Here is a 24,169-nt window from a genome sequence, read left to right on the forward strand (position 1 = left end):
TCCAGTCGTTCTCTCTGCCTAATCTCCAGAGACTGATCTTCTATATAAAACAAAACAAAATGGAAGAGGCCTGTGCTACTTCTAAAGGTGCTGGATAGTTGCTCCAGAGCACTGGAGTCTGTCAAGGAAAGAGATGGGGAATCTGAAAAACTCCATTTGCTACTGGACTACAACTTCCGCCATCCTGGACCACTGGCTATGCTGGCTGGAACTGATAGGAGTTGGAGCTGAGAACAGCTGGAGGGCTACAGCTTTTCCATCCCTGTTCTTGGATGTGGGTGGGCAGGATGGAACCTGAGGTACCAGTTGGTACCAGTGTGGTATAGTGGTTAAGAGCGGTAGACTTGTAATCTGGTGAACCAGGTTCGCTTCCCCGCTCCTCCACATGCAGCTGCTGGGTGACCTTGGGCTAGTCACACTTCTCTGAAGTCTCTCAGCCTCACTCACCTCACAGAGTGTTTGTTTTGGGGGAGGAAGGGAAAGGAGAATGTTAGCCGCTTTGAGGCTCCTTAGGGTGGTGATAAAGCAGGATATCAAATCCAAACCCTGCTGCTGCTGCTTCTTACTTTCCCAGCGGTTTAGAATGTGGTCCTTCTTCAGACGAGTGTGGTGGGAAAACATAGCAATGCTAATACTGTTCAGAACTAAAATTCTGTGATGTATGTTAATGTCATGAAGTTTAAGTGGTAGGAACAGCTCAGAGTCATGACATAAGTTAGGTGTACTATCCAAAGGTTACCTCGTTCAAAGTCTTTATCTTGGATTAATCCCATTTGGGTCAATGGGACTTTTCCAAAGTAAGGATTTTAAAACTGAGACCTAAAGGCCCATTCCTGTAGATCGCTTACACCAGTTGATGGCTACCAATTGGGAGAGAATATTGGCAGCAGGAAAAAAACCCATATAAACAGTGTACGGCTGGGAGGTTCAGAAGGACAATGGGATCGTGCCTGAAGTATTGGAAGCTTTTTGTGATAGCTTTTATAACGGAGTGAAATTTCCTTTCCCTTCTTGAGCTTCATGTTTTCGTAATAAACCCCAGCATGTCACATCACCATTTCTCTCCACACTGGCAGCTGAATGCCTGAGCACCTTATGCACCAGTATCTAATGTACATCAACGCATATTAATAAAGTGATTCTGATCTTTGACTTGCCTGTAAAGTAGCAACTGTTTGTAAAGAATCAATTATGTGTTGACATTAGCAAGCGCAGAGCTGTAATGGATAGTGCAATTCCAGGAGTCAGAGAGGCCATCTGGGATCTTTGACCTTAACCTGAGGAGTAGAAGTCCTTCTCCTTGCTACCATATTAGTTGTTAGTTGATCACTACCTTGGGAGCCTGTTTTCTGACTCGTTTTTAAGCCCTATAGCAAAATCATCATCATAATCATCAAGTTCCATTAAAAAAAGCAGATGGAGAGGATAGGGACATACTTTAATGGCACTCTGCATGTTACATATTTTCCGAGCAACTCAAGGAAATGGGATTATAAACTAGAAAAAATAAGTCAGCAATATAAGCAGAGGAAGAAGCCATCCCAATAAGCAGAACCAGAAACTCCAATCTGGTCATGATGATGAACTAGTGAGCTATTCTGTTTCAAGAGCTGCCACAAATGCAGGAAGCCCAAACTTGGATTTGCCAACAGCGCATCACAGTTGCCATGACACTGCTGCACTGCAGGAATATCATGTGACTCATTCAGGCAGTCAGCTGATCTACATACAGTAAGTGATCTAGCCATAAATTCAGTTGACCTACCAAAACATCGTGCGGTTAAGCTGTGTAAACAGAGTGAGCAGAGGATAAGGGAAGTAAAAGCGGGACGTTGCACTGTGAAAGCTGCCTTGGGCCATGAAGAAATTCCAACCCCGACTGCCAGGCTATGAGGTTGATGCCAGAATGGCTGTAAATGGGCTCCCTTTCTGAGGCATCTTAAAGCACCACTTTCAAGTCAAGAGCTGAGGCTCCTGCAGCCATCTAGTGACAGAGCTTGTGCGGGCAATTATCACCACTACTAAGACTGAACATGCATTAGAGTCATGTTCTTGTAGATATCATCATGATGAATGAAAAAAGATGAACACTTCATGGCTGCCAAAAACAAAAGCAATAGTTGTACTCTTCCCCCACCCCCATCTGTCTTCTTGTCCTGTCCAGTATTTCTTCAGTAGTTTTTCTTTCTCGCTCTGATTCGCCAGAAGCGGCTCCCTCGGCCTATAGAGCAAGATGAGCACCGCAACCCCAGAGTCGTCTGTGACTGGACCTAACGGTCAGGGATACCTTTTCCTTTTTATGCTTTACATATGCATGTTTTTCTCCCAGACCTAAACCAATTCCTCCTGCCAACAAGTGCCTCGTCTTATAAACCGCCTTGATTTCTCCATACCTATTTTACTCTGATTTCCCATCCTCTGCTCTCTTGCTTATTAGCATTTCAGCTATTGTATAGGCTTGATTTGCTTCCTTTGTATATCTTTATCTCCATTGGGGAGGAGTCGTTAGATTAGGGCTGAACCAATTTTTTGTGGGCAAGGATTTTTTTGGTGTGCCATGCTATTTTACCCGTTCACAACCATTCTTACTTTTGGTGCAAAATTTAAAACAGAGGGTAAGTTTCCTCCACTTTCTGATTATGTCTTCTGGCCAATCAGGGATCATATAGGCAGCATTATGATGCCATGGCACCACAAAACCAATTGATTTGGCTGTGTGACAGCACACTGAAGTAAAATCAGAGTTAGGGCAACTCTTCCTGTTTTCACTCTGAAAGTGGGACTATTTACCTCAGTTGCTGAAAAGAGTATCATGTTTCACAAAAACAACTGTTAACCAGGTTTGTGGTTTGAGTCCACCCAGAGGCAGCTGTGAACAATATTGTAGGGGTTGGACTATAGAACCCTCAAGGTCCCTTCCAATTCTACAATTCTATGATTCTATAAAAAATTGTATTTCGAATATCACCTCTTCCTCAGTTTCGGTCAATACTAAGTCATGTGAGTGAGTGAGTGAGTGAAAGAGAATATATCAGAGCAGTGGTAGTGGTGTTTTTCTTAATACTAGTAAATCTAGTAATAAAATCATATTTATTTTCAGGCAGTAATTTGGTGGGTGGGAAAGAAGCCATTGTATTTAATAAATTCTGTATTTTCATGCCTAGCAATACCACTATACCCTCAGCAAAGTATAGCCAGTGCATTGGCTTCTCATTTGCAACAGAGCTACACCAGAGTGCACACAAAACACTGCATTTGTCCAAAATAAAAGTGTTATTGTCATCCCCTGCCACCTCAAGCTATTCTTAGCACTAGATATTTTGAGATCACCAGAATACAGGATCTGAGTAGCTGCTTCTTGGAACTTGGGTCTTGCATGGTTGAGGTTTCATTACTTCTAGAATCATTCATTAGAAGTATAAATTACTTGCTACTCAGTAGCTGCCAAGAATAACTCGCACATCATCCTCTGCCAAGCTCTAACATTGGCACTGGGCTCATGCCCTGTCAAAATAAGCTCAGTTCATGTAGTCAAGCTTTTGGCCAGCACTCAGTATGTTAATATTAGGCACTCATGCTAATGGCAGTGAAGGTCATAGGTGTGACAGTGTCATTTGGTACTAAAAAGGTAATGTGTGCTTTAATTAGCTAATACAGTATTGATAGTGACTGATTTGCCATTGCTATATTTGATCAGTATTGCTAATTTTAATTATCACTCCTCTTTTCCAGAGATGCCCACTTTTGGCTTTGTTTCATTACTCCTTACAGTTCGCTTGACTTACATGGCTCATGGCTTGGTATTCTTTCCTAATGAAATACCAATTGTAACCTCATTATGATCCATAGCGACTGGGTGATGGAAGTGCCTACACAATCTGGGGTAACATATTTCCATGTGCTCTGTGGTGTCCCTGAAAATAGGGTCCAGGCAGAAGACCCAGTTTGCCTCGCAACTACATTATCCACAAGCTCTACATTGTCATTCTTCCCATACGCAACAACGACAGATATTTATATGGGAGAAAGGAAAAGGGCACAGTATCAGGCAGGAGTGGCTAATCTGGCCCCCACGCAATTTTTTCTGACCCTCAGCCCTAATACCTTTGGTGACAGTAGCACCAACACAGACACAGCTTTGGTGTGGGCAGAGTTGGGCTGATGATGTGAATCAGCCTCTTCCCATTCATCATCTCAACCATGTGATGAGCAGAGAGGGGGTGATGATTCCTTTCCTCAACCAATTTGCTCAGATCATTTGAGGAGCTCGGCTGTGTGCATGTGTGAGCAGGATGAGTGTGAGGTGGCCAAATTCTCACCCACCAGTGCCATGCACCCCCTTGCAGCTCCTGTCCAGTTCCCGGTGACACTAGTATAGGAAGGGAAGCACAAAAGGTTTTGCACTTCTTAACTATGTTGCTGTCTGCAGTCCATTGTCTTTGTCCTATAGAGCTCATCGTGAACTGTTGAGAGCCATACCACCCTTCCTTGGATAATCAATCACACCTTGGTTTGCACTGCTTGTTCATGCTACTGCGTGATAAAGAAATGGTACCAAGAATTGTTTTTAGGTATGTAAGTAACTTCACTACTGATATTAATTTACAAAGTGCTTCATGACTGGTCTTCTTCACCCTTGGAACACTGTGAGATATAATCTTGCTCTCTTCCTAGAGGCATAGAGCTGAGGACTAGAGGTTGTGATGGCAAGGTTACCCTTACCCACTGAATTAAGTTCATTAAAATAAATAAATACGCTTATAATCCTGCCTTTCTGCCATGTGGCTCTTAAAGAGGTCTCCATAGGGTTCTCAGGCACTGATTAGAATCAGACCCTGAGCAGCTCAGCTTCAACAAGGTTGCTGCATGAGGCACATTCAGACAGTGTCCTGATCTGGGAGTTGAACTTCAACCCGTATTTGATCTATTTTTAGTTCACACAAAACAGGGAACAAAAAATGCTCAGTTAGTGGGTTAAATATACCAGTATATGTTGACTGAGCAAAAACTGGGAGCAAATTTTATCACTTGTGTAACCTCGCACTGCCATCTTGCTCCACGTTTACTAAACTCACCTCGCCAAAATGGTCCTGGGAGGCAGCCAGGTTACTAAAATATGGCTGTCCACGACAAGTAGAGACAAACCATGATACCATCAATTAATCTATGTGCACCTCAAGTTGCACATTTAACCTTCTCTACAGAAGATAGGACTAGGCAAGGGCTGGTGTGTGTGTGTGTTTAAAAAACATCCTAAGCTATAACAATCTAGTATTATTAAACATAGACAGACAGAAATAGTGCGGGAGGACTTAAGAATTTGTAATTTATTCATAAACTGCTAAGCCATCATAGCAAACTTTTTAAATGAAATCTGATAGTTCTTTAAATATTTACCAGCTTGTTGACCCATTTTCTCAGTTAATTAGGGATTGCATTAACAATGTACTGAACAGAGGCAGCTTTTAAAATTAAGCAGCCCAACTATTCTGCATTGCACAAAGTTTTTATTTTGTTCAATGAAGCTAGAGAAAGGATGCTCAATTGAAAACATCCCAATTCTTTAACAAAAAAGACACCTAATATATGACTAGATTAATCGCTTTTCCTATGACTTAGTTGACAGATCCAGATCATCTTTCTAGGAAGAACATTCATTTTGCAGTCTTCTCTGTTTCTGTAATAGCTTTTTACTGACTTCAGCTGCACATATTTTCTTACCATGATTTCTGTGATAGCCTGCATTATTTTCCAGTGAAAGGTTTTGCAGCATTTGCTTCTAATTAAAATGAATGAGTAATTCATCACACTTTCTCAACCTTTTTCAGTGCACTCGTTCATTTCCATCTTTAAGCTGAATCTCTTCATCTGAAACACATAATTGTGCAGCTGAAAATAATTCAGGGAAGATGTGGCCACACACCCTGTATGGCCTATTGCCAAAAGGGATTGAGAGATGTTTTAGTTGTTTGTTTCTTCTTTCACCTTTATTTTCCCTCACTATTTCCCTGTTATTAGCTGCTGCCTTGTACTTTATTTTGCATATATTTTGAGTTTTGAAGTCTTTTCAAAAATCTTTTTGCAGAGTGTTTCATATTGAGGATGAAAGGTGGGATATAAATGTTTCTAATAAATACATAGCAAGCTCCGGGAGTAAGAAGAGGCATGCCCAGTGCATCCCATTCTATGACAACTTAGTGGTCTCGACGACTATTTAAATCTATTTCAGGTTAAGCAAATTTTTTTTAAAAAGATATGTGATTTTAAAGTGAGAGTTGCAACAATGTTGCAGTTCAGAGTGCTTCTCTACAGGGCCAGCCAGCCAGTCCCATTCCCAGGATACTCCATTAAATTTCCTGATTCCCTGGTCTTCTGTTCTCTTGCCCCACCTACTTCCACAGTCAGCCAGCATTGCATGGTTATTGAGCATGCCTTCCCTGGGGTCCCCCCCCCTTAATAATGATAATTTTTTATATTTCTACATACTTTGGGATTCCCCAAAGCATACCTTTTGGGTATGCTTACAGAAGGATTTGTACTCAGAGTATTAAATAGCCGTTGCCAATTAACTCTGAACTTTAACTTGGTCTCAGACTAACCATTGCTCAGGCCTTCTTTAATCCAGCGCAACCTGAATCCAAAGAAAGTTTTTCCAGTCAAAGTGCTAAAAGGCTGTAAAAGTTGTAATAGGGCCATCCATTGGGTTTCCTGAGTTGACCTGAGGTCTTTGTTCCAATTGTTCCAATAGCTGAACTGACCCAAAGTAGAAAACAAAGCAACTGCCAGCCGTGAGGATTAAACAAGCCAGCATATCAAGGTGCAAATGGCTAGAAGAAGCTTTCTCTCCATTTGCACCTGATGAGCAGCCATGTTCCTCTGCCAAAAGGTGGCATTTACTGTGTCTTTGTTTCCTTCCTGGAGATCAATTCACAATGCAGCCAGTCAGTGTTTGCATCCCATGGATCAATTTTCTTAACCGCCAGTGTTGCTCTGTTTTGTTTTTCTAAAGAGGAAAGTTAGCTCAAGTGGCAAACATTTGACTGATTTGAGAAATCTCACACACCAAACCAAAGGCATCGCAACCTAAGTGAGAAGAGGGCAAAGGGCTTCTGCTTACTTGAAAAGAAAAACTGCAAGAGCAGAAACTTTTTCTGCAGAGACGAACTAGGAGGTGACACTCAGTGGCAGAGGAATGATTTCTATTTCTGGCACTACCTCAAGGCAACAAAGGAAACATAAGGGCAACAATAGTCCAATTTAATGAGCAGGTATGCAATATTAATTGCATTAAGAGTTACACTTTGAACAAAACATACCTTTATGTTTTCATATCTGAAAGTAAGAACATCTGCAATAATATCTGCAAAGTAGCTAGATACATCTGCATTGCAACAAAATTATGCCTACGCAAAATAGGTTTGCTTAGATGGTTATATGCAACTGCTCCACTTCCTGTGCTATTATTTTCTACTGCAGGCCTACAGATGAAGCTATCTGACATCTAACAGGAAGAACCACCACCATCCTAGAGAACAGCTTTTTTCCCACTGCCTGATGGGCTGATCCAGTTGTATTCTGCCTGTACCAGAACAAAGCTGTTCTCTCGTATCTTTCTGAAATGCATCATCTCCCCATTCTCCTGAAGTGCCATGGCATTATTTTCTGGCTCACTAAAGGACACTTCCGTTCGCTTGTGACAATACTGGGAATGGATGCAGCGTAGACCAACAGCCAGCACCATGCTGAGGACAGCAGAGCATCCAAGGAGAACACCCAGCTGAGCTACTACAAGCTGGGACTCCTTGCGTGGCTTTCCTCCAGAAACAGTAGCTTTGGGTGTGGCTCTTGTTACCTTCAGGAGTGTGTTCTCAGGGATATCCTTTCTGCCCTTTTCCTCCTGCTCATGTGATGTAAGTTCAGCCTGGGGCAGGAAGTTTGCTGGAACTGCCCATGTCGCTGCTTGCTTCTCTGCCATCTTCCTCGAAGCTCCTGATAAACTTTGATAGACACTCATGTCCTCTTCACCACCTAAATGCTCTGATATTGTTTCTATGCCTGGAAGGCGTAGAGGATCCTGGAAGTGGGCCAGCGGTGAAGCTGTAATGGGTAGCACAGACTTGCTAAGGCCTGGGTTAGGTGTTGCAGAAACGCCCTTAAAAACAAAGAGATGAAGTACACATGGGATGTGACAGCCATTGTCTTGGCTGAGATATACAATCACCTTTTAGTTGTTCAGTTAGATCAAAACTATCATCGTTAGCCTACTAGAATCATCACAATTCTAACAGATATCTGTTCTCATCATAATAGCACACCACTTAAGAGCTCTTAAAATGATCCTAGAACAGTATTGAATCAGACCAATGGGAGGGGATGAGGAAGAAGATAGGAAACAATTTATTAGCATTCAGAATTCTCATTTTAGAAAGGCTTCTTAGCTTGCAGAGGTAGGAGCAGGTTTATGCTGTGTCACCACATTTTGTGACCTTCAGAGATGAGCATGTTGTTTCTTACTGTGATGCCGTTATATGCTTTGGTGATGGGCTTGGCGTTTGGGTAAAGGAATGTTACAGAACTATTTTGTTTACCCCACTGGTCTGTGCTCGCTCAAAAAATGTCTGATAGGTTTTAGAGACAGGGGAGAATAAAGTTAGCCTGTTGCACAATCAAATGCTTCTATCAGATGTCAAGGAGATAAAGAACAATACAACAATTAGAAGACATCTGGAGGCAACCTTACATAGGGAAAGATTTAATGTATTATTATGCTTTTAATTTGGTGGAAATTCTCCCCCAGTGGCTGGGGCAACCCAATCAGATGGGTGCAGTACATTTATTCATTCATTCATTCATTCATTCATTCATTCATCTAGGTTAGACTCCACCAGGAGCTTTCTTGGCCACTGCCAGTTAAGGAAAATGGAAATGTGAGACCCAATATGGTAGAGAAGGGCAAAACTATGGAAATGCATGTTCCAATTCTCACTAAGTAATAAAGTTCATTGGGTGATCTTTGGGCCAATCACCATCTCTCAGCCTATCCTATTCTATGAAGTAAGCATCTGCCTGTTCTTTTATGCCTTCTGACAGTCTCTGTCTTATCCCTACTATTTATGCGACAATTACTACCCTCTCTCCTTGACACTGCTGCATTGTTTCTTCCGTATGAACTATAACTCCTCTGAGCAGAATCTATCACTTCTGTGTTCTGCTCAGTGCCTAATATCATGAGCAAAAGAAAACACTGAGTAGCAGGACTAGGAAAGCTACTACTACTGAGAATCGTAGTAGTTGAAAGAGCATATCCGTATGCTGTATCTATGGCCCAAGGGTTAATTGTAAGACATGTCTATCCTCTTTCAGCAGAGCTGTTTACAGCCAGCTGTCTCCTGTCTATACAACTCAAGGAATAATTGGCATCAAAATGAACACTTAGAACACAATAGCTTTGAATGTCTGCATAAAAAGGTACCACAAACCCAGTGGGACTTTCTTCCAAGAGTTTACTTTAACTTATTTAAGATTTCAGAGAGTCTACTGCCCTCTAACTGGAGTAAGCGAGAACAGCACTAATGCCTCTGTATATACGTGAGCTACATCAAAATCCACTGGAAAATCAGGCATTGACTATTTAGCCTTCTTTCCAGGACCTGCCATCATGAGTACTGTAGCACTGTGCTCATTTAGTCTTTCTGAATGTACTTCAGATTTTCACTAAATACATACACTTTAAGGGGAGAGAAACTCACCAAATGCACTTCTTTGCTCGGCCTGTTTTCTCTGTGGTCTACACACCATGCCTGTGTCTGAAGCCAGTAATAGTGGGGAGAGAATTATTTGCTTCAGAATCCGACGAATCTTAAAGCTAACTAGGTCACAACTAATTAAGCACATCAGTTTTGGCAATCTGTGCTTATCAAGAGACATGAAATGACCTCAGATGCAGTCTACATGTGCCAGACATTCCAGACAGGATTCCGGAAGGCTAAAATCAAGCTTTTGTTGGATCCTCTGTATTTGTAGACTGGGGGCAAGTTTTCAAGTCACAAAGAATTCTTCCTCACTCAAGTAAAAACCAGAGTTTCTACATGCAAAAGGCTTCTGCCCCATTACCAGCAGGCCGACCCTCTGTTGAACCAAATGTTCTGCAAACAAACAACACATTCCCTACAAGGTCTGTTCAGCCTCGTGTGAGTATGGGACCAAGCCTATGACTTTCCCATCACAAAGCAAACAAAGCAGAAGTGTGTCCATTATACTTTTGAGTTCAAGCCTTCAAGGACAATTTGTTCTCCATATACATGGTTGGGGGGGGGGGGAATACAGTTACAGATTTGTTTTCAGTCCCACATTGTTATACTCTTACAATTTCAATGCAGATTAAATAATGAGACAAGTTCTCATTGCATTCAGTGACACTGTGATTCTCTGACTAGCAGGCCTTACAAAGCAGCAGGAAAATGGTCTCAGGAGCATTTGAATTTCTGTCCGAGGAGAGACTCTAAATTTTATCATTAGTAGGGTTTAGCTATGTGTTGGGTCACTGCAATAGCTCTTACTTATTTGCACAACTCTGTGAGATTAGAGTGTGGTACAAGTTTAAACAAATACATATCACTTTTATCATATTAGGCTTCTGTCAGAAAGACACAATGCTGAAGCAGAACAGTAAGAATGTACTACCAAAGATCTTTCTTGAAAACAAATCAAATGCCATCCTTTCAGTGCTTACCTCCATGCCTTTTATACATGTAGAGCAAAGCTGTGATATGGGAAAGCTTGAAGTATTTTCTCTCCTGAAATGTTGGGGAGCAAAGTGTAAGTTAATTACATTTTGTTCTGATAAATTCAGCTTGTATTCTGCACACATGTTCCCAACTGTCATAGGGAAATTCCTCCCAAAGCTTACTCAGGACTGGGGTTGGGGTGCTTTAATTGTATGGTATGTCACATATATGAATCCCACATAGGAGGCTGCTTACACAGAGCCAGACCACTGGTCTGTGTCGCTCAGCATTGTCTACATGGACAGGTAGCACATCTCCAGGGATTTAGGCAGAGGTCCTTTGCAGACTTACATGGAGATGCTGCAAGCTGGCTACTCTACCATTGAGCCACAGCCCATATGTGCCACAGAATCAGATCTGTTTCATATAAGATAGGCACTATGTGAAGGTCATTTGAATTCATACGCTCAGGTGTGCTCTGGAGCTAAAAACCAAAGACAAGGAATGGGCTAGTGCCCAACACTCTGTGAGCACTGGGACTTCCATTTCCCCTCCTCTCCACTGCAGCCCCTGCACGACCTCCAGAATTGGCTCCAGAGAGGCCCCCGAAGAGAGATTTGGAGGATGCATAGGGGACAGAAGGAAAAGGGGGAAAGGAAAATTCCCTTTGCAGAAGTGGAAGTCAATTCTGCACACACAATGGTGACACTAGATACAAGCTGCAGAGACCATCTCTCCAAAGACTGTCTCTCTCCATGACCATCTTATTTTGCTACCGGACAGCTATCATTCCAAATAACTTTCAAATGGCAGCCATTTTGCATTTAGCTGGTCTTGGTCCTCCAGAATGCCTACACCTGTTTGAAAGCTCTGCTGCTGCTATTTTACAATTATTTACACACTTAAAATGAAAAACAAACAGGGTGTGAGAGAGAGATGCAGCACTCAGAATCTTTTAAGACTCTGCCATGTTTTGGCAAATCCAAAATTCATAAATATTAGTGCAATAAGTGTTATGTGCAGCATGGCATGTAATGCTCAAACAGTACCTGTTGTACATGCTGTGGCTGGAGGAATGATGTTGTGCTATGAGGCCGAGATCCTGGAACTGAAGTGATGGCTCCAGTGTGAGATCACCAACTGTGCCACTTCCATTAGCTTGTCTTTCTCTACTGCGACTGATGGCATGTGAAGTGACCAAGTCTGCAAGGGATTCAGACAGAGCATTTCCATTGTCAGGAGGCTCAGAGACTTGTCGTCCACTGTAAGATGGATCCAAAATCAATGTGGCTGCAAGCCGAGTCAGACTAGTATGTGTAAATTTTGCAAACTGAGTTAAGATGGTGTCAGGAGTGGAACTTTCTGGGGTTAAGCACAAAGCAAAACATTAAAAAATATAATACTGTTAGCAGACATTTCTTAAAATATTGAACATGCTTATCTTATGTATATATTTCTTATTTGTTAAGCTGACATAACTGGAGTACTGGATTAGACACATCTAATCTGTTAGATGCTTCTGTTTCCAATAGTGGCCAAGTAGGTGCCTCTGGGGAACCTCACAAGAAGGGCATGATCATGACATTCAAATCATGACAATCAGTAAGGCAAATACTTTCACATTCATTAGCCCACATTACATTCTGGGAACACAGCACACTGTCTTTTACTGCCACTTCAGTGGTCCACCTCACTCAGTACTGTCTAACTTTATACACCAAGTGGCAGCAGCTCTCCAGGATTTCAGACAGGAGTCTTTCCCAGATCTATATGGAGAAGCTGGGTATCGAAAACAGGACCTTTTCATGCAATGTATGCAGTGTTTATTAAGACTTTCCATTCCCAATGACAATGAGCAGTAATATAAAAGAAAGCTTATAATAAAAGTTAGAAGAAAACCTTTCAGCTTTGGAAAAACAAGTATCATCTTTCGGCTAGTACATATATTCTGTTTTCAATCAGATAAGCAGGAAGATAAGGAAGTTAGAAGAAAGAAATATGAGATGGGAAAGAGGAATGATGGAGTAAGTTTGTGTATGACAAGGAGTTAGACTCTTGGATAAAAGAGCAAATTTAGTTTTACAAAAGAGCAGAGGGGGAGAAGCAACAGTGACACACCCTTCTTCTTTCCCACTTCTACCAAAAAACCTCAAAGAGAACTTGTCTGGATGTCATCCACAGAGATTGTGAATTACTTTGAGAGTTCTCAGTGAGATCTTGTGAGGCCTCAAAGTAATAAGGTGCTCATGCATTTCACTGCAGGTGAGATCCAAGAGCAAGTGATCTCAACAAAGCTGCTTAATACTCCGAATTAGTATGTACAATCTAGCTCTGTTAAAGTCCATTCCCTTTGCAATGTAGTGTGAACTGAATCCAATGGAGATAATCTTAAGGATATTTACTTGAACATCAGGGCCATAGAAATCAGTGGTATTTACTTCTGAGTCAATGGGTGGTACACACCTAAATCATAAGAGTAGGTTCATTGAAATCAACGGATGCAAGTCCCTTAAGTCCAGTGGTTTCAATGAGTCTGTTCTGAGTATGATGCAGGGCATCACACAATGAGTTTATAATTCAATCCAACATAGAAGCTTTGCACTAAGTCCTAATACTTCTAAGTCATATAAGATAATAGAAGTGTGAAATAGCATAGACCTATAGAAATGTTCCACTTTGGCGGCGGGGGGGGGGGAGGATGTCGGATAAAAACATACCTTTCTCTGCAGCAAATGCTCCTTTTAGATCAGTAGACTTTTGAAGAGGTGTGGGCTTTATTACACTGGGGGCTACATGACTTCCAGCTGTGGTTCTGTTTTGTGTTTGTTGAGACACAGTGGAAGATTCAATCCTTGCCCAATAAACAAAGTACGACTGGACGACTGATAAACTGTTTTTAAAAAAGTGTTTGAAGCAAGGCTTTAGTCATTCTGTACCATAAATAAATCATCAGAACATTTGGTAAATCAAAGGGAATTTTTTAAAATCTACAAACAGAATTAGCGTAAAAGACATTAAAGGATTAGACCATAACACTTTTCTGTTTTGAAATGACAACAAATAACCAGATGAAACCTTAGTGAACGGGGTTTTAAATAAAATCACAATTAGAGCTAATCAAAACACATGGGGGGGAGTTACTTTTAATTTAATCAGCTTTTTAAAAATTAATTTTACATTTGACAAAAATAGCGCCATAGTCAAGAAGGGGAAGAAAACTGAATGTCATTAAAAAAAAAAAATCGAGACCAAGTCCTAAGTGTAGCCAGAATTTTTGTTGAGGGAGGGTAGCCAAAGTTGTTGAGTTTTTAAAAGAACATAAAATGTTAATCAGACAAAGACAGAGGCCTGGTCAAATAGAAACATGTACTGGTTAAAGACATATTTTTAATAGATGGAGCTTGTCTTAGCACTGAAGTGTCACACTGGGAAACAGAAAAATGTAATCTCTTTCCACAACAGCCTCGTGAATGCCCTCTAAAGTTGGCTTTAGTTTCTCTAGGCAGGTGGAGCTAGCTGTGTGAGGGGAAAATGTACTGCTCAATTCTAAAAATGTTTACTTAAAAGGACTTGTGCCCAGTGTTTAGTAAATGTGCCCCAAGGCTGGAATCCTAACCTATACTGCCCTGTTTGGCTGGGCGGTTACTAGCATTTAGGATTCTTAAGAAATCTGCCTGTGTTGGATGCCTTCCAAAATGTTGAGGTTTCACTTTACCAGAGAGAGCAGAGCTGATCAATGTTGGAAATCCATTTATATACAGTTTAAAGGTTTAAAAAGAGAAAGCATAAAAATGATGCTTTGCCACTCTGTCTGACTTTAAATATCAAACTTAAATCCTCAGGAGTACAACTGTAAACCTGTGCAAAGAAGAAATGAAACGCTTTCTCTTATTTCCCTTTTCAGTATACACTCCTGCAAGAAAGATTTTTAAAAAATAATAGTTAATAAATTGTTTTGGGTAGGCTTTTATAGAAAATAATTTTAACTTTTTTAAAGAAAGCCTTCCTGAAGGAAAAAGAAAAACAGAAAGTAATTATGTAGGGAAATGGGTTGTAGTTTCTACAAGTGGAATTCCTACCGGACTACAAACAGAGTGGAACTCAAAGGATATTGAAATGGTGGAACAATAATGGAGCAGACCTGGTTCAAGTTCTCTTATAGTGACCATTACGTTTCTGAGCTTAGAATCAATATCATGCTACCATTCCTCAGTAAATTTTGCAAAGAGCCAGCTAGCTAGCACCCATGGATTCCTCCACTAGAAGATTTCCAATCTGTTAACCATCAAGCAGACCAGACCTTCAATCTTAACAATCCAGAATTTCTTACAAGAACCTGATGTCTCCAATGGGCTGATCGGGTGCTTTCCACACAAACGACAGGTTTCTCTTCAGGGACTTGTCTGAATGGGTGACGGTGTCGCCATCTTCAAAACAAGTCAGCAGTTTGGAGCCAGGAGGAATGTAAACAAAAGTGCCAGCAATTTGATCGTTTGATACCCTGCGAGCTTGAAGCATAAAGCCCATGAAATCACGTGTGCTCCTGACGGTGACTGGGGACAAAGTGGAAGTTACACAATAACATAAGCCCTTGGAAATGCATTTTAATATTTGCGTTGTGAAATTTGCTCTACACTCCATGCTAGGAAGTATGCTTGGCAATGCCAAGTTGTTGGAATTTTAGATATTTTAAAATAAATGTTGCCCTTGGTAATTTATTAAGCACAGCCAATATTAGCATTAGGGTCCTGGGGGGCAGTGGCGGGGAGAGATACACTAAAATAAGCCTTGCCATACTGACCTCCACTGATTACTGTCAACATTCTGGTCTCATCATGATGAGATCCAAATCTCAGAAAGCAGAGAGGGGAACCTGTGGCTCTCCACATGCTGATGGACCCAAACTCTTATCAGTCTCAGCCAGGAATGATAGGAGTTGTAGTCCAACCAGATCTGGAGTATATGCACATACAGTTTTATCCCCATAGAACCTACTGCCAGAAGTTGTGCAAATGTGTGGACACCAGGGGGCAGGAACAACAACTAAGACAGTGTCAAAGTGGGGTCAGCAAACACAGTCCCATTCCCCCCTTCACAAATTAACTGTACCCATGAAGGATGAGGGGTGGGGTATTTCTAGCCTGTGAAAGTGAAGCTTTCTTTGCCATAACAGAAGGGAGTCACTAGAGCTTCCATAGCAGGAGGCTAAGTCATCTCCTTCGATGAGAGCCAACTGTAACTGGCAGTGATCCATGAACTGTGTATGAAAAACACTGGTGCTTTATTCCAAGCAATGTCACATGCAAGCTACTCCTTCTGTAATATACATGAGCATAACTGCATTTTGATTTCTGTTTACAGTTACACCCAACACACATTAATTATCACATATAAAGCAAGTTTCCTTTTAAGTAATATATCTTCCCAACATACCCGTAAAGTGCTCGTTGTGTGAGCCACATAAGTATCTTCAAAACTGCCCTATTTTAATTAGTGTTTCAAATTTAATCTTACTGTTACATCTGCTTACTGCTTGTTATTCGTTCTTCTGTTCATTCAATCAGTTTTGTCCTCCTGCATTTGGAGAGCAACTGGGACTTTGGCAAATGCAGGCCATCTTAAGCAGCAAAGAGCAACTGAGAAGGGATTCGGTGCTTAGAATCTTTTTCAGCCTGAGGGCTGCATTGCCCAATGGGCAAACTTCCAGCTGCCACAATGATAGGTGGGACATAAAGCAAAAGTGGGCAGAACAAGGAATGCAAATTTAACCTTTGTACAGTAGGCTAGTTGTTACACTCACATACCACTCTCTATGCACCATCCAGGCAAGCAAAAGCATTATCAGAGTTTCAGTGACACATTCCAGCCAGGCTAAACCACCAGAGGCTCATGCAAAGCAGCAACATTGAAGAGTGTTGCCTGGGGAGAAGGAGTGTTGCTGGGAAGAGTCCCAAGAGCTGTATAAAGGTAAAGGGACCCCTGACCATTAGGTCCAGTCGTGACTAATTCTGGGGTTGTGGCGCTCATCTCGCTTTATTGGCAGAGGGAGCCAGTGCACAGCTTCCAGGTCATGTGGCCAGCATGACTAAGCCGCTTCTGGCGAAGCAGAGCAGTGCACGGAAACGCTGTTCACCTTCCCGCCGGAGCGGTACCTATTTATCTACTTGCACTTTGACATGCTTTCGAACTGCTAGGTTGGCAGGAGCAGGGACCGAGCAACGGGAGCTCACCCCGTCATGGCGATTCGAACCGCCGACCTTCTGATCGGCAAGTCCTAGGCTCTGTGGTTTAACCCACAGCGCCACCCGCGTCCCATAAGAGCTGTATAGAAAGGCCTAAAAGGTTACATGTGGCTCCCAAGGCTGAGGTTCCCGCTCCGGATCTACAGCCTCTAACTGAATACATCCCTCTGTCTTTCCCCCAAAATATCATAATTAGCTGTGACTCCTTACCTGGAACCTTGTCACCTGGAAAAAAGGATATATTGGTATGGATGGTAATATAGTTATTCTGTGGGTTCTGAAGGTGAGCTCTGATATGTTTGGGCCTCATATCAGTACATGCCGAAAGACTGGCCCCATGGGAGAATGCAGCGGTGTATGAAACTAAGCACAGGATTGTCAATGACCACACAACAAAAAGTGCCTGAACTTTCATCTCTTCCTCTACCTGTCAGGAAAAGACGTTGGAAGTTATTGCAGTGCTTTTCAATCAATTTTTTAAAGTACAATTTGTATGAAGCTACACCAGTGACACCTTTGAATTTCAGATGAAACTGTCAATTTCACAAGCTTTGGACTGTGAGAAAGGAGGTTTTAATCTTCCCTGGAGCTTTTTCCTGGTTAGTCCACGGAATAAAACACTTTGAGAACAAAGCAGGCTTTGACTTATTCTGGAACTGTTGGGGTGGCGGGGCAGTAACCACCCAGGCAAAGTGGTTATCTGAAATCCTTTGCCAGTATGCTTCTGGCTCATGGCAATCAGACGGAGCATGTATTCTCTTACATTGTGGCCATGCTGCAAAATGAGAGCTAGCAGTGGGGTAACTATCAGAAACATCGATGGACCTTTCCCAATGTTTAGCACGCAGGGAATGGATAGCAGCTACTTGGATTCCACACACAGTTCAGAGGACACTGCAGCAGCTAACACATCCTTGAAGGGCAGTTGGCATTTCCCCCAGCGTTCAAACCCAATACTGAGTAGCTGGAAGACAACACAGCCATTGAAACTGCAAGTATAATGTGGGATGAGATAGCATAAGTCGGGAAGGGTTTAGTAGTAGGAACACATGCTTTTCATTCAGAAGATCCCAGGTACTTCCATTTTAATGGATCAACCTAGCCGAACAAATGCTCTGAGCTGGTATAAAGCAACTTCCTCTGTGCGTGTTACACATACCTATTTAATTTGTATACTGCTTTTGCAAATATTTCCCAAAGCAGCCTATGACCATATACAAAATTCGTATCACTTATTGGCTGGTCCTCATGGCATCCATAGTGAACAGGGACACAAGTACTTAATGATGCCCACCATGTTGATGCCATTTTATTTTCTAAAATACTTTTTAGAGGCATCTTTAAAAGTTGAGCATTCACAACTGTCCCAATATAGCCATTTAAATCTAGCATTTCAAACCCAATATTTCATCAGTTCTCCAATTTCCCTCACTTTCACTTTACCTCTGTGTGCTCCTCCTGATCAGTGCTGGAACACACAACCCTACTGACTTAGAAATATACCAAAGAAGACTAGGAAAAAGGGAGGTGCTCATATAGTTAAAAACCCATGCTGAATATATTCATGTTCTTGGAAATAAATCCTTCAAAAGTATAAATATACATGTAATTATTAAAAGAAGCTGTGCTTGAATACTGTAGAGCAGCAATATAGAGCTATGGCAGGAAAGGTCCAAGCAGCAGAAGGTCCTGTCCAAGTCAGGCCTAGGTCTCATGGTCACTTCTCTTGAGGTACAGTGCCAAGAGTGTTACCACTCCATATGTGGTCAGTGAAGTTTAAAGGCCTCGTGTCATACTTGACTCCAAAATTTCCTTTAATTATTCATACTTTCCAAAACAAAACAAAAGCCCAGCTTTTCTGGAAGGTGAGTTAAGATTGGAGAGAATGAAGGGTGGTGAAGCAAACATGCAAGAGTAGAAAAATCATTTCCATCTGCACTGCAGATCCATCATCCAATCTCCTCCTGCCACCTATTCCTTCCCCTTCCATTTGGGTCTGCCTATCGGCAAAATCAGTTCTCCATTAAAGAATTATCCATTAGCTGATCCCATAAGCTTCTATAGTCATCTCCTCTATCCTACCAGACCATATCAGCCATTTGGCATTTAAATTAGTGTCTTAAAACACCTTAAGCTCATACACAAGAATGGGTCTATGCAGAGTTCAGCTTATATACTTTCCTACTACCTTTAAATGTGCCTGATCAGTTGCTATTAAATATTGAACTACTTATTCTGAGCCAATGTTTAGCTCAATTCTTTTCCTCTAGTGATTTCTGAAACCGTTTACAGACTGAAGACAACACAAGGCCATATAAAGGAATCCCTTTTTGAAAACCCAGCCCTTGCAATAGAACAGGTTTTGAACAAATTAAGTCACACACACTCCCATCTTCCAATATAATCCCTGCTACAGCCATTTTTGCAAGTAGTTAAATATATACAAGTTATTTTTCCTGTGTAATAGGATATTTCCTCCATATCCCAGTTTTGCTTTTAGCCCTATAAAATCTCCTCTTAGTATTCAACACCTTAGTTGCATTAACATTGCCAGTTTCTTACCTTGGGACACATGTTCCTTCAGACACTCAGCAATTTTCTCCTTCAGCCTGCCAGGCAAACATCCTTTAAGGAAAAAAGTTCTTTACTCTCTCTACTAATGAGAAGAGCAACAGCTGTTACTGCTAATCCTTAATACCTACAGGAACTCTGTCAGTGCTCAAATCCAGTTTTAATCATGTTAGTTTTCTTCACACTCTACTCATCCACTTAAAAAGAAACACAGCAACACCAGGTTTCCACAGTGAAAACAAAACCTGGGCTACCATATTATACACATTTACTTGGAAGAAAATCTCAGATAAACTTAAAAGTGAACATAGGATGAGAGCCATTAAAAAGCCTGTGGGGAATAATCTAGTGTTTCAGGTACATTAAGGTCTGGCCTCTTTCTCTCGCCTCCCCACACAAGTGTAGCACAAAGAAAGATGTGCTTTCTTTTGTGCACTCAAGGATATACACTGAGTATTTTGCCTTTCAGATCTATATGGGAATAACTTGAGAGCAAAAATAATACGGAAGGAATGAGACCTAGACATGTCTATTTCACTGTATTAAAACATAAATGTTTTGACTTCAACAACATTTTAAAATGCAGTTATACAAAGGGGAAAGGTCCTGATCCTTAAAGCTCCCTATTCTCTACCCTCACTTTGGCTGATGTCATTGATTCTGACCAAGAATATAGGTCATGGCCACAAAATCCCATTCTTAGCGTGAAGAAAGGCTGCAAGTCTTAACTGAAGTTTCAAAACAGGTGTTCCAAGCACTAGAGCATGAGCAGCATAGCATTTATTTATACCATATTCCTTGACAACAGCCTCAGTGAAGAACCAATACTGAGAATAAAGCCTGAAAACAACTTAAACTAGTGTGTGTGTGTGTGTGTGTGTGTGTGTGTACGTACACACAGGCACAGACACACACACAAAATATATACTAAAATATTTGTAACCTCCCTTTCACATGTTTTAGGTCTGTGGGCACATCTGGATGTTTGAGCAAGTGCCATGGGTACCACCACCCTGGTCACTTCTGCCCCCCAACCCAAAGAAAGGAAGTGCATGCACATCTTACTTCCAAGGGATCTAGGTTCAGGGAAGCATTCAGAGGCTTTGTGGGCACTAGGAAAAGGCTTCAGGGGCATCATTGTGCCCCTGGATGCAACACTAACGACCTCTGCCCCATGAATACTAACAAGCAACATTAAACAGAGCAGCAGAAATAAAACCAAAAGCACTCAGCAGAGCCAATCAGAAATCCTCTGGAAAGTGGACACTTTGGCCTGGCAAATATTTAAAATCAAGAGGGAAGGGGTAAGGTAATTTCCCCAAGAAAAGTCCCACAGCTTCAATATCACTGCAGAAACAACCCTGGCTCTGCGTATTATCCAGTAGTTGGGGGCATATGTAGCAAGTTCTCTGCAGATTTAAAATTAACAGCTTTAAAATTTGAATGCTGAAAAACTCAAGTGGAAGGCTGTTCTACTTATGTCTCTTTAGGTTTTAAAATCTTCATCAAGCAGAGTAAAAACTAGAACTCTTGCTTTGGGGAAGGATTGTTAGTTCTGCTGTAGACGGATTCTTGGAAGTTTAAAAATTGCTAATTGTCATTTTCCTCATTAATTGCTCCTTTCAGGAAAGCCTAAGTAGGTGATGGCAAATTTTATCACTAGTGGTATTCATTAAAATTGCTAGAGCTATAGATATTTTGTACAGAAATCCTGTACTTCTATCATTGATCAGTTGCACTTTCCTACCCAAGGGAGGAATTTTTGTTTGGACTCAGTCTGGGCATTTTAAAGCAGTTGTTACATGATAATGCTCAACTAGCCTTGAGCAGACACTTCAGAAAATAAAGGGCAACTTACAGTGAGTCCACTTAGAAGCCTTAGCTCAGTGGAACTTAACCCTCAGGTGAGTACAGAATTGCAGTTTTATTATCAAAGAATGTATCAAACAATTTTTTTCATAGACTAATATTGGGCAAATAAGCTTCCTCTTTATAATAGGAAAGTACTGTGCCTTAAATATTCTTGATATGTTACAGATCAGCAGAATACAGACTGAGTTAGCTTTAGACTTTTCAAGATCCCAACAGAAGATAGCAACTTTCTTTTCATTTCCTGCAGGCCTTGATCCACACCAAGAGTTGCTCACTGTGTAAAAGGGCCTAAGGCAAATAGTGAAGGTTCAGCCAAATCGCCCCCAATATATAGGTGGGATTAACTGCGTGATCCTATACACTCAGATGTTAAGCCCTAAGGAGTTCAATGGTGCTTAGTAAAGAAGGTAAAGGGACCCCTGACCATTAGGTCCAGTCGTGGCCGACTCTGGGGTTGCTGCGCTCATCTCACTTTATTGGCCAAGGGAGACAGTTTCCAGGTCAGGTGGCCAGCATGACTAAGCCGCTTCTGGCGAACCAGAGCAGCACACAGAAACGCTGTTTACCTTCCCGCCGGAGCGGTACCTATTTATCTACTTGCACTTTGATGTGCTTTCGAACTGCTAGGTTGGTAAGAGCCGGGACCGAGCAACGGGAGCTCACCCCGTCGCGAGGATTCGAACCGCCGACCTTCTGATCGGCAAGTCCTGGGCTCTGTGGTTTAACCCACAGTGCCACCCGCGTCCCTCAATGGTGCTTACTCACACCCAAATGTCTATTTCAATCACTTTTCTCCTTAACAGCAATTAAGTTAAGTCTTCATCCCTGTCGCTAAGCCATTTTGCCTTCCTGGATAGCCATGATTTAATGTACAGCTACATAATAAAGAACATACAGACATAGCACAATTGCAATGACTCCCAGTCATGCTGCTCTGTTTACATTGCAATGACACAAGGGGATGGCCAGTTATTATCTTGGGCTATGCATGCAATGCAGCGCATGTGTATGCATATATTTGAATTAGGGCTCTTAAATAAAGCTGCTCTTTAGAGTTGTGACAGGATTAAATAACTGAGGGTAAGATATTATATAATAGTGGATATACTTACAATAAACATTCCATAAATACACTGTTTTAGATGTTTGGAAACAAAATACTTTAGCTACTTCCAGCAACCATTTTGGAAGATGAAGGGATCCAGTGACCTTGCCACCTGTAACCTTTTTCCAAAACAAGTTAAAAATTACATAGTAAACCTGAAGGAACATCCATTTTAAAAAGGAGCCATTAATAGAAAACCATGCCTGTGATTTGTATTTACATGGCAGTCCTTTCTCAAGCCCTTGTCAAGGAGTTATAAATTATTGAAACATGCTATAAAATTGGGTTCTCTTTGTATGCTGCACAGAGCCATGTGAAATGTGAATAAGTTAACAATTATTAATTCCTTCCCTTCAAGTGTTGCTATTCCCTCCTTGTACCAAAGGTCTTCTGTTATTTGAGGAGATGGAACAATGTTGTATTCACACGATTGTTAATGCTTATTCATGCACAACTCAAAGAAAGGTATGTGCTGATTTTTAAAGGCAGCTTTAAGTTGTTCAGAGAACAGTATAATGTACAAGGCACCCCATGCTGAGTTGTTTTATAACTTTTTATCAAAACATTCTCAACTCTATACTATAGGACTTGTTTTAGTTTAGCTTTGCATACAGTACAATCCTGTACATGCCTATTCAGAGATGCCCCTTTAAGGTAGGTCCCAGCTGAGTTCAATGGGAATTGTTCCCCAATAAGCTGAACATAGAATTACACCCTAAACATATTTTGAACAGGAGTAAGATTCCTTTGTACACACATCAATGGCTATTTCAGAGTAAGGAAACATTTTGTTTGCAGCAACTGAGTTTTAACTTAGATTGCAAAACACAAGGTTTATAATTCCTTTCCCCCTATTCTTCCATTTCCTCGGGTTAAAAAGTCAGGCATCTAGTTGAACATTTTGGGGCACAAATGTATGAAAGAAAGTGTGTGTGGCCTAAAGAATGGTTAAGGGATATGCAATGGAACTTTGACCACAGCAGCTCTACACGGACCTTCCCCTATTTTTGTTATAGCCCATCCTACCAATTTATTTATTTTTTATTAGTTTCTTAGCTTTCATGTTTCAAGGCTGACTCTGCTTTAAAAATAAAAAAAGAATAGTCTTTGGATTCTGCTCAAGCTGCTGGATTTTACATTACATGTCAGATCCTGCACTCTGTGCAGCCACACAGATTTATGAGCCTCCCAGTGTGCTGAGGGGGGGGGAGGGGAGAAGGAAAAGTTAATGGCAATCAGGAGAGCAAAGGGTTGCCAGGATTTGGAGGGCTGGCACATAAACAGAAGCTTCTCACTTGCAGTGCTTACTTGTAGCTGGCACAATGCTACCCCTGGATTTTTCTTCCATCCTGTTCCTATTGTTGAATTGTCACTGTTACACCCACTATTTAAGATTTTTGTTGGTTCACTTCAGACTGCAACTGAAGATTTTACCGTGTGACTAGAGTTAAAGAAAGAGGCTGTGCTTTTTTAAAACAGGGCATGCAGTTTGCCTTACCTTTCCAGCCATCCAAACTTTGGAAAACAGGCTTTCACAGCAGTCCAAGAAAGGTTCCAGTGTGGTGTTAGGTTCCACTATGGTGTTATTCTCTAACTTACCACTGTTCATGTGAGTACCAGATGTTGTATAAAATTAGCTTAGAGCATAAACA

At 41.4% G+C, this 24,169-nt stretch overlaps 1 protein-coding gene across 4 annotated transcripts; it reads right to left on the reverse strand.

Annotated features, from left to right (window-relative positions):
- Nucleotides 1-7,525: 7,525 nt before the first annotated feature.
- REELD1 (reeler domain containing 1) lies at nucleotides 7,526-24,084 on the reverse strand. 4 transcript variants are annotated; one of them, XM_053403208.1, is made up of 9 exons: nucleotides 22,525-24,084; nucleotides 19,532-19,594; nucleotides 17,180-17,396; nucleotides 15,058-15,280; nucleotides 13,445-13,617; nucleotides 11,777-12,089; nucleotides 10,733-10,796; nucleotides 9,750-9,806; nucleotides 7,526-8,152 (listed from the first exon to the last, which is right to left on the reverse strand). In XM_053403208.1, exons 2-9 carry the CDS (start codon nucleotides 19,541-19,543, stop codon nucleotides 7,526-7,528), a joined length of 1,686 nt encoding a protein of 561 aa, XP_053259183.1. In that variant the 5' UTR covers nucleotides 19,544-19,594; nucleotides 22,525-24,084. The 4 variants fall into 4 exon arrangements, with proteins under 4 accessions (XP_053259183.1, XP_053259186.1, XP_053259184.1 ...); XM_053403211.1 differs by lacking the exon at nucleotides 22,525-24,084 and having other exon boundaries at nucleotides 11,777-11,930; nucleotides 19,532-20,616; XM_053403209.1 differs by lacking the exon at nucleotides 22,525-24,084 and having other exon boundaries at nucleotides 18,413-20,616.
- Between the last annotated feature and the right edge of the window lie 85 nt (nucleotides 24,085-24,169).

Source organism: Podarcis raffonei, chromosome 9 (genome assembly GCF_027172205.1).
Source record: "Podarcis raffonei isolate rPodRaf1 chromosome 9, rPodRaf1.pri, whole genome shotgun sequence".
NCBI lineage: Eukaryota > Metazoa > Chordata > Lepidosauria > Squamata > Lacertidae > Podarcis > Podarcis raffonei.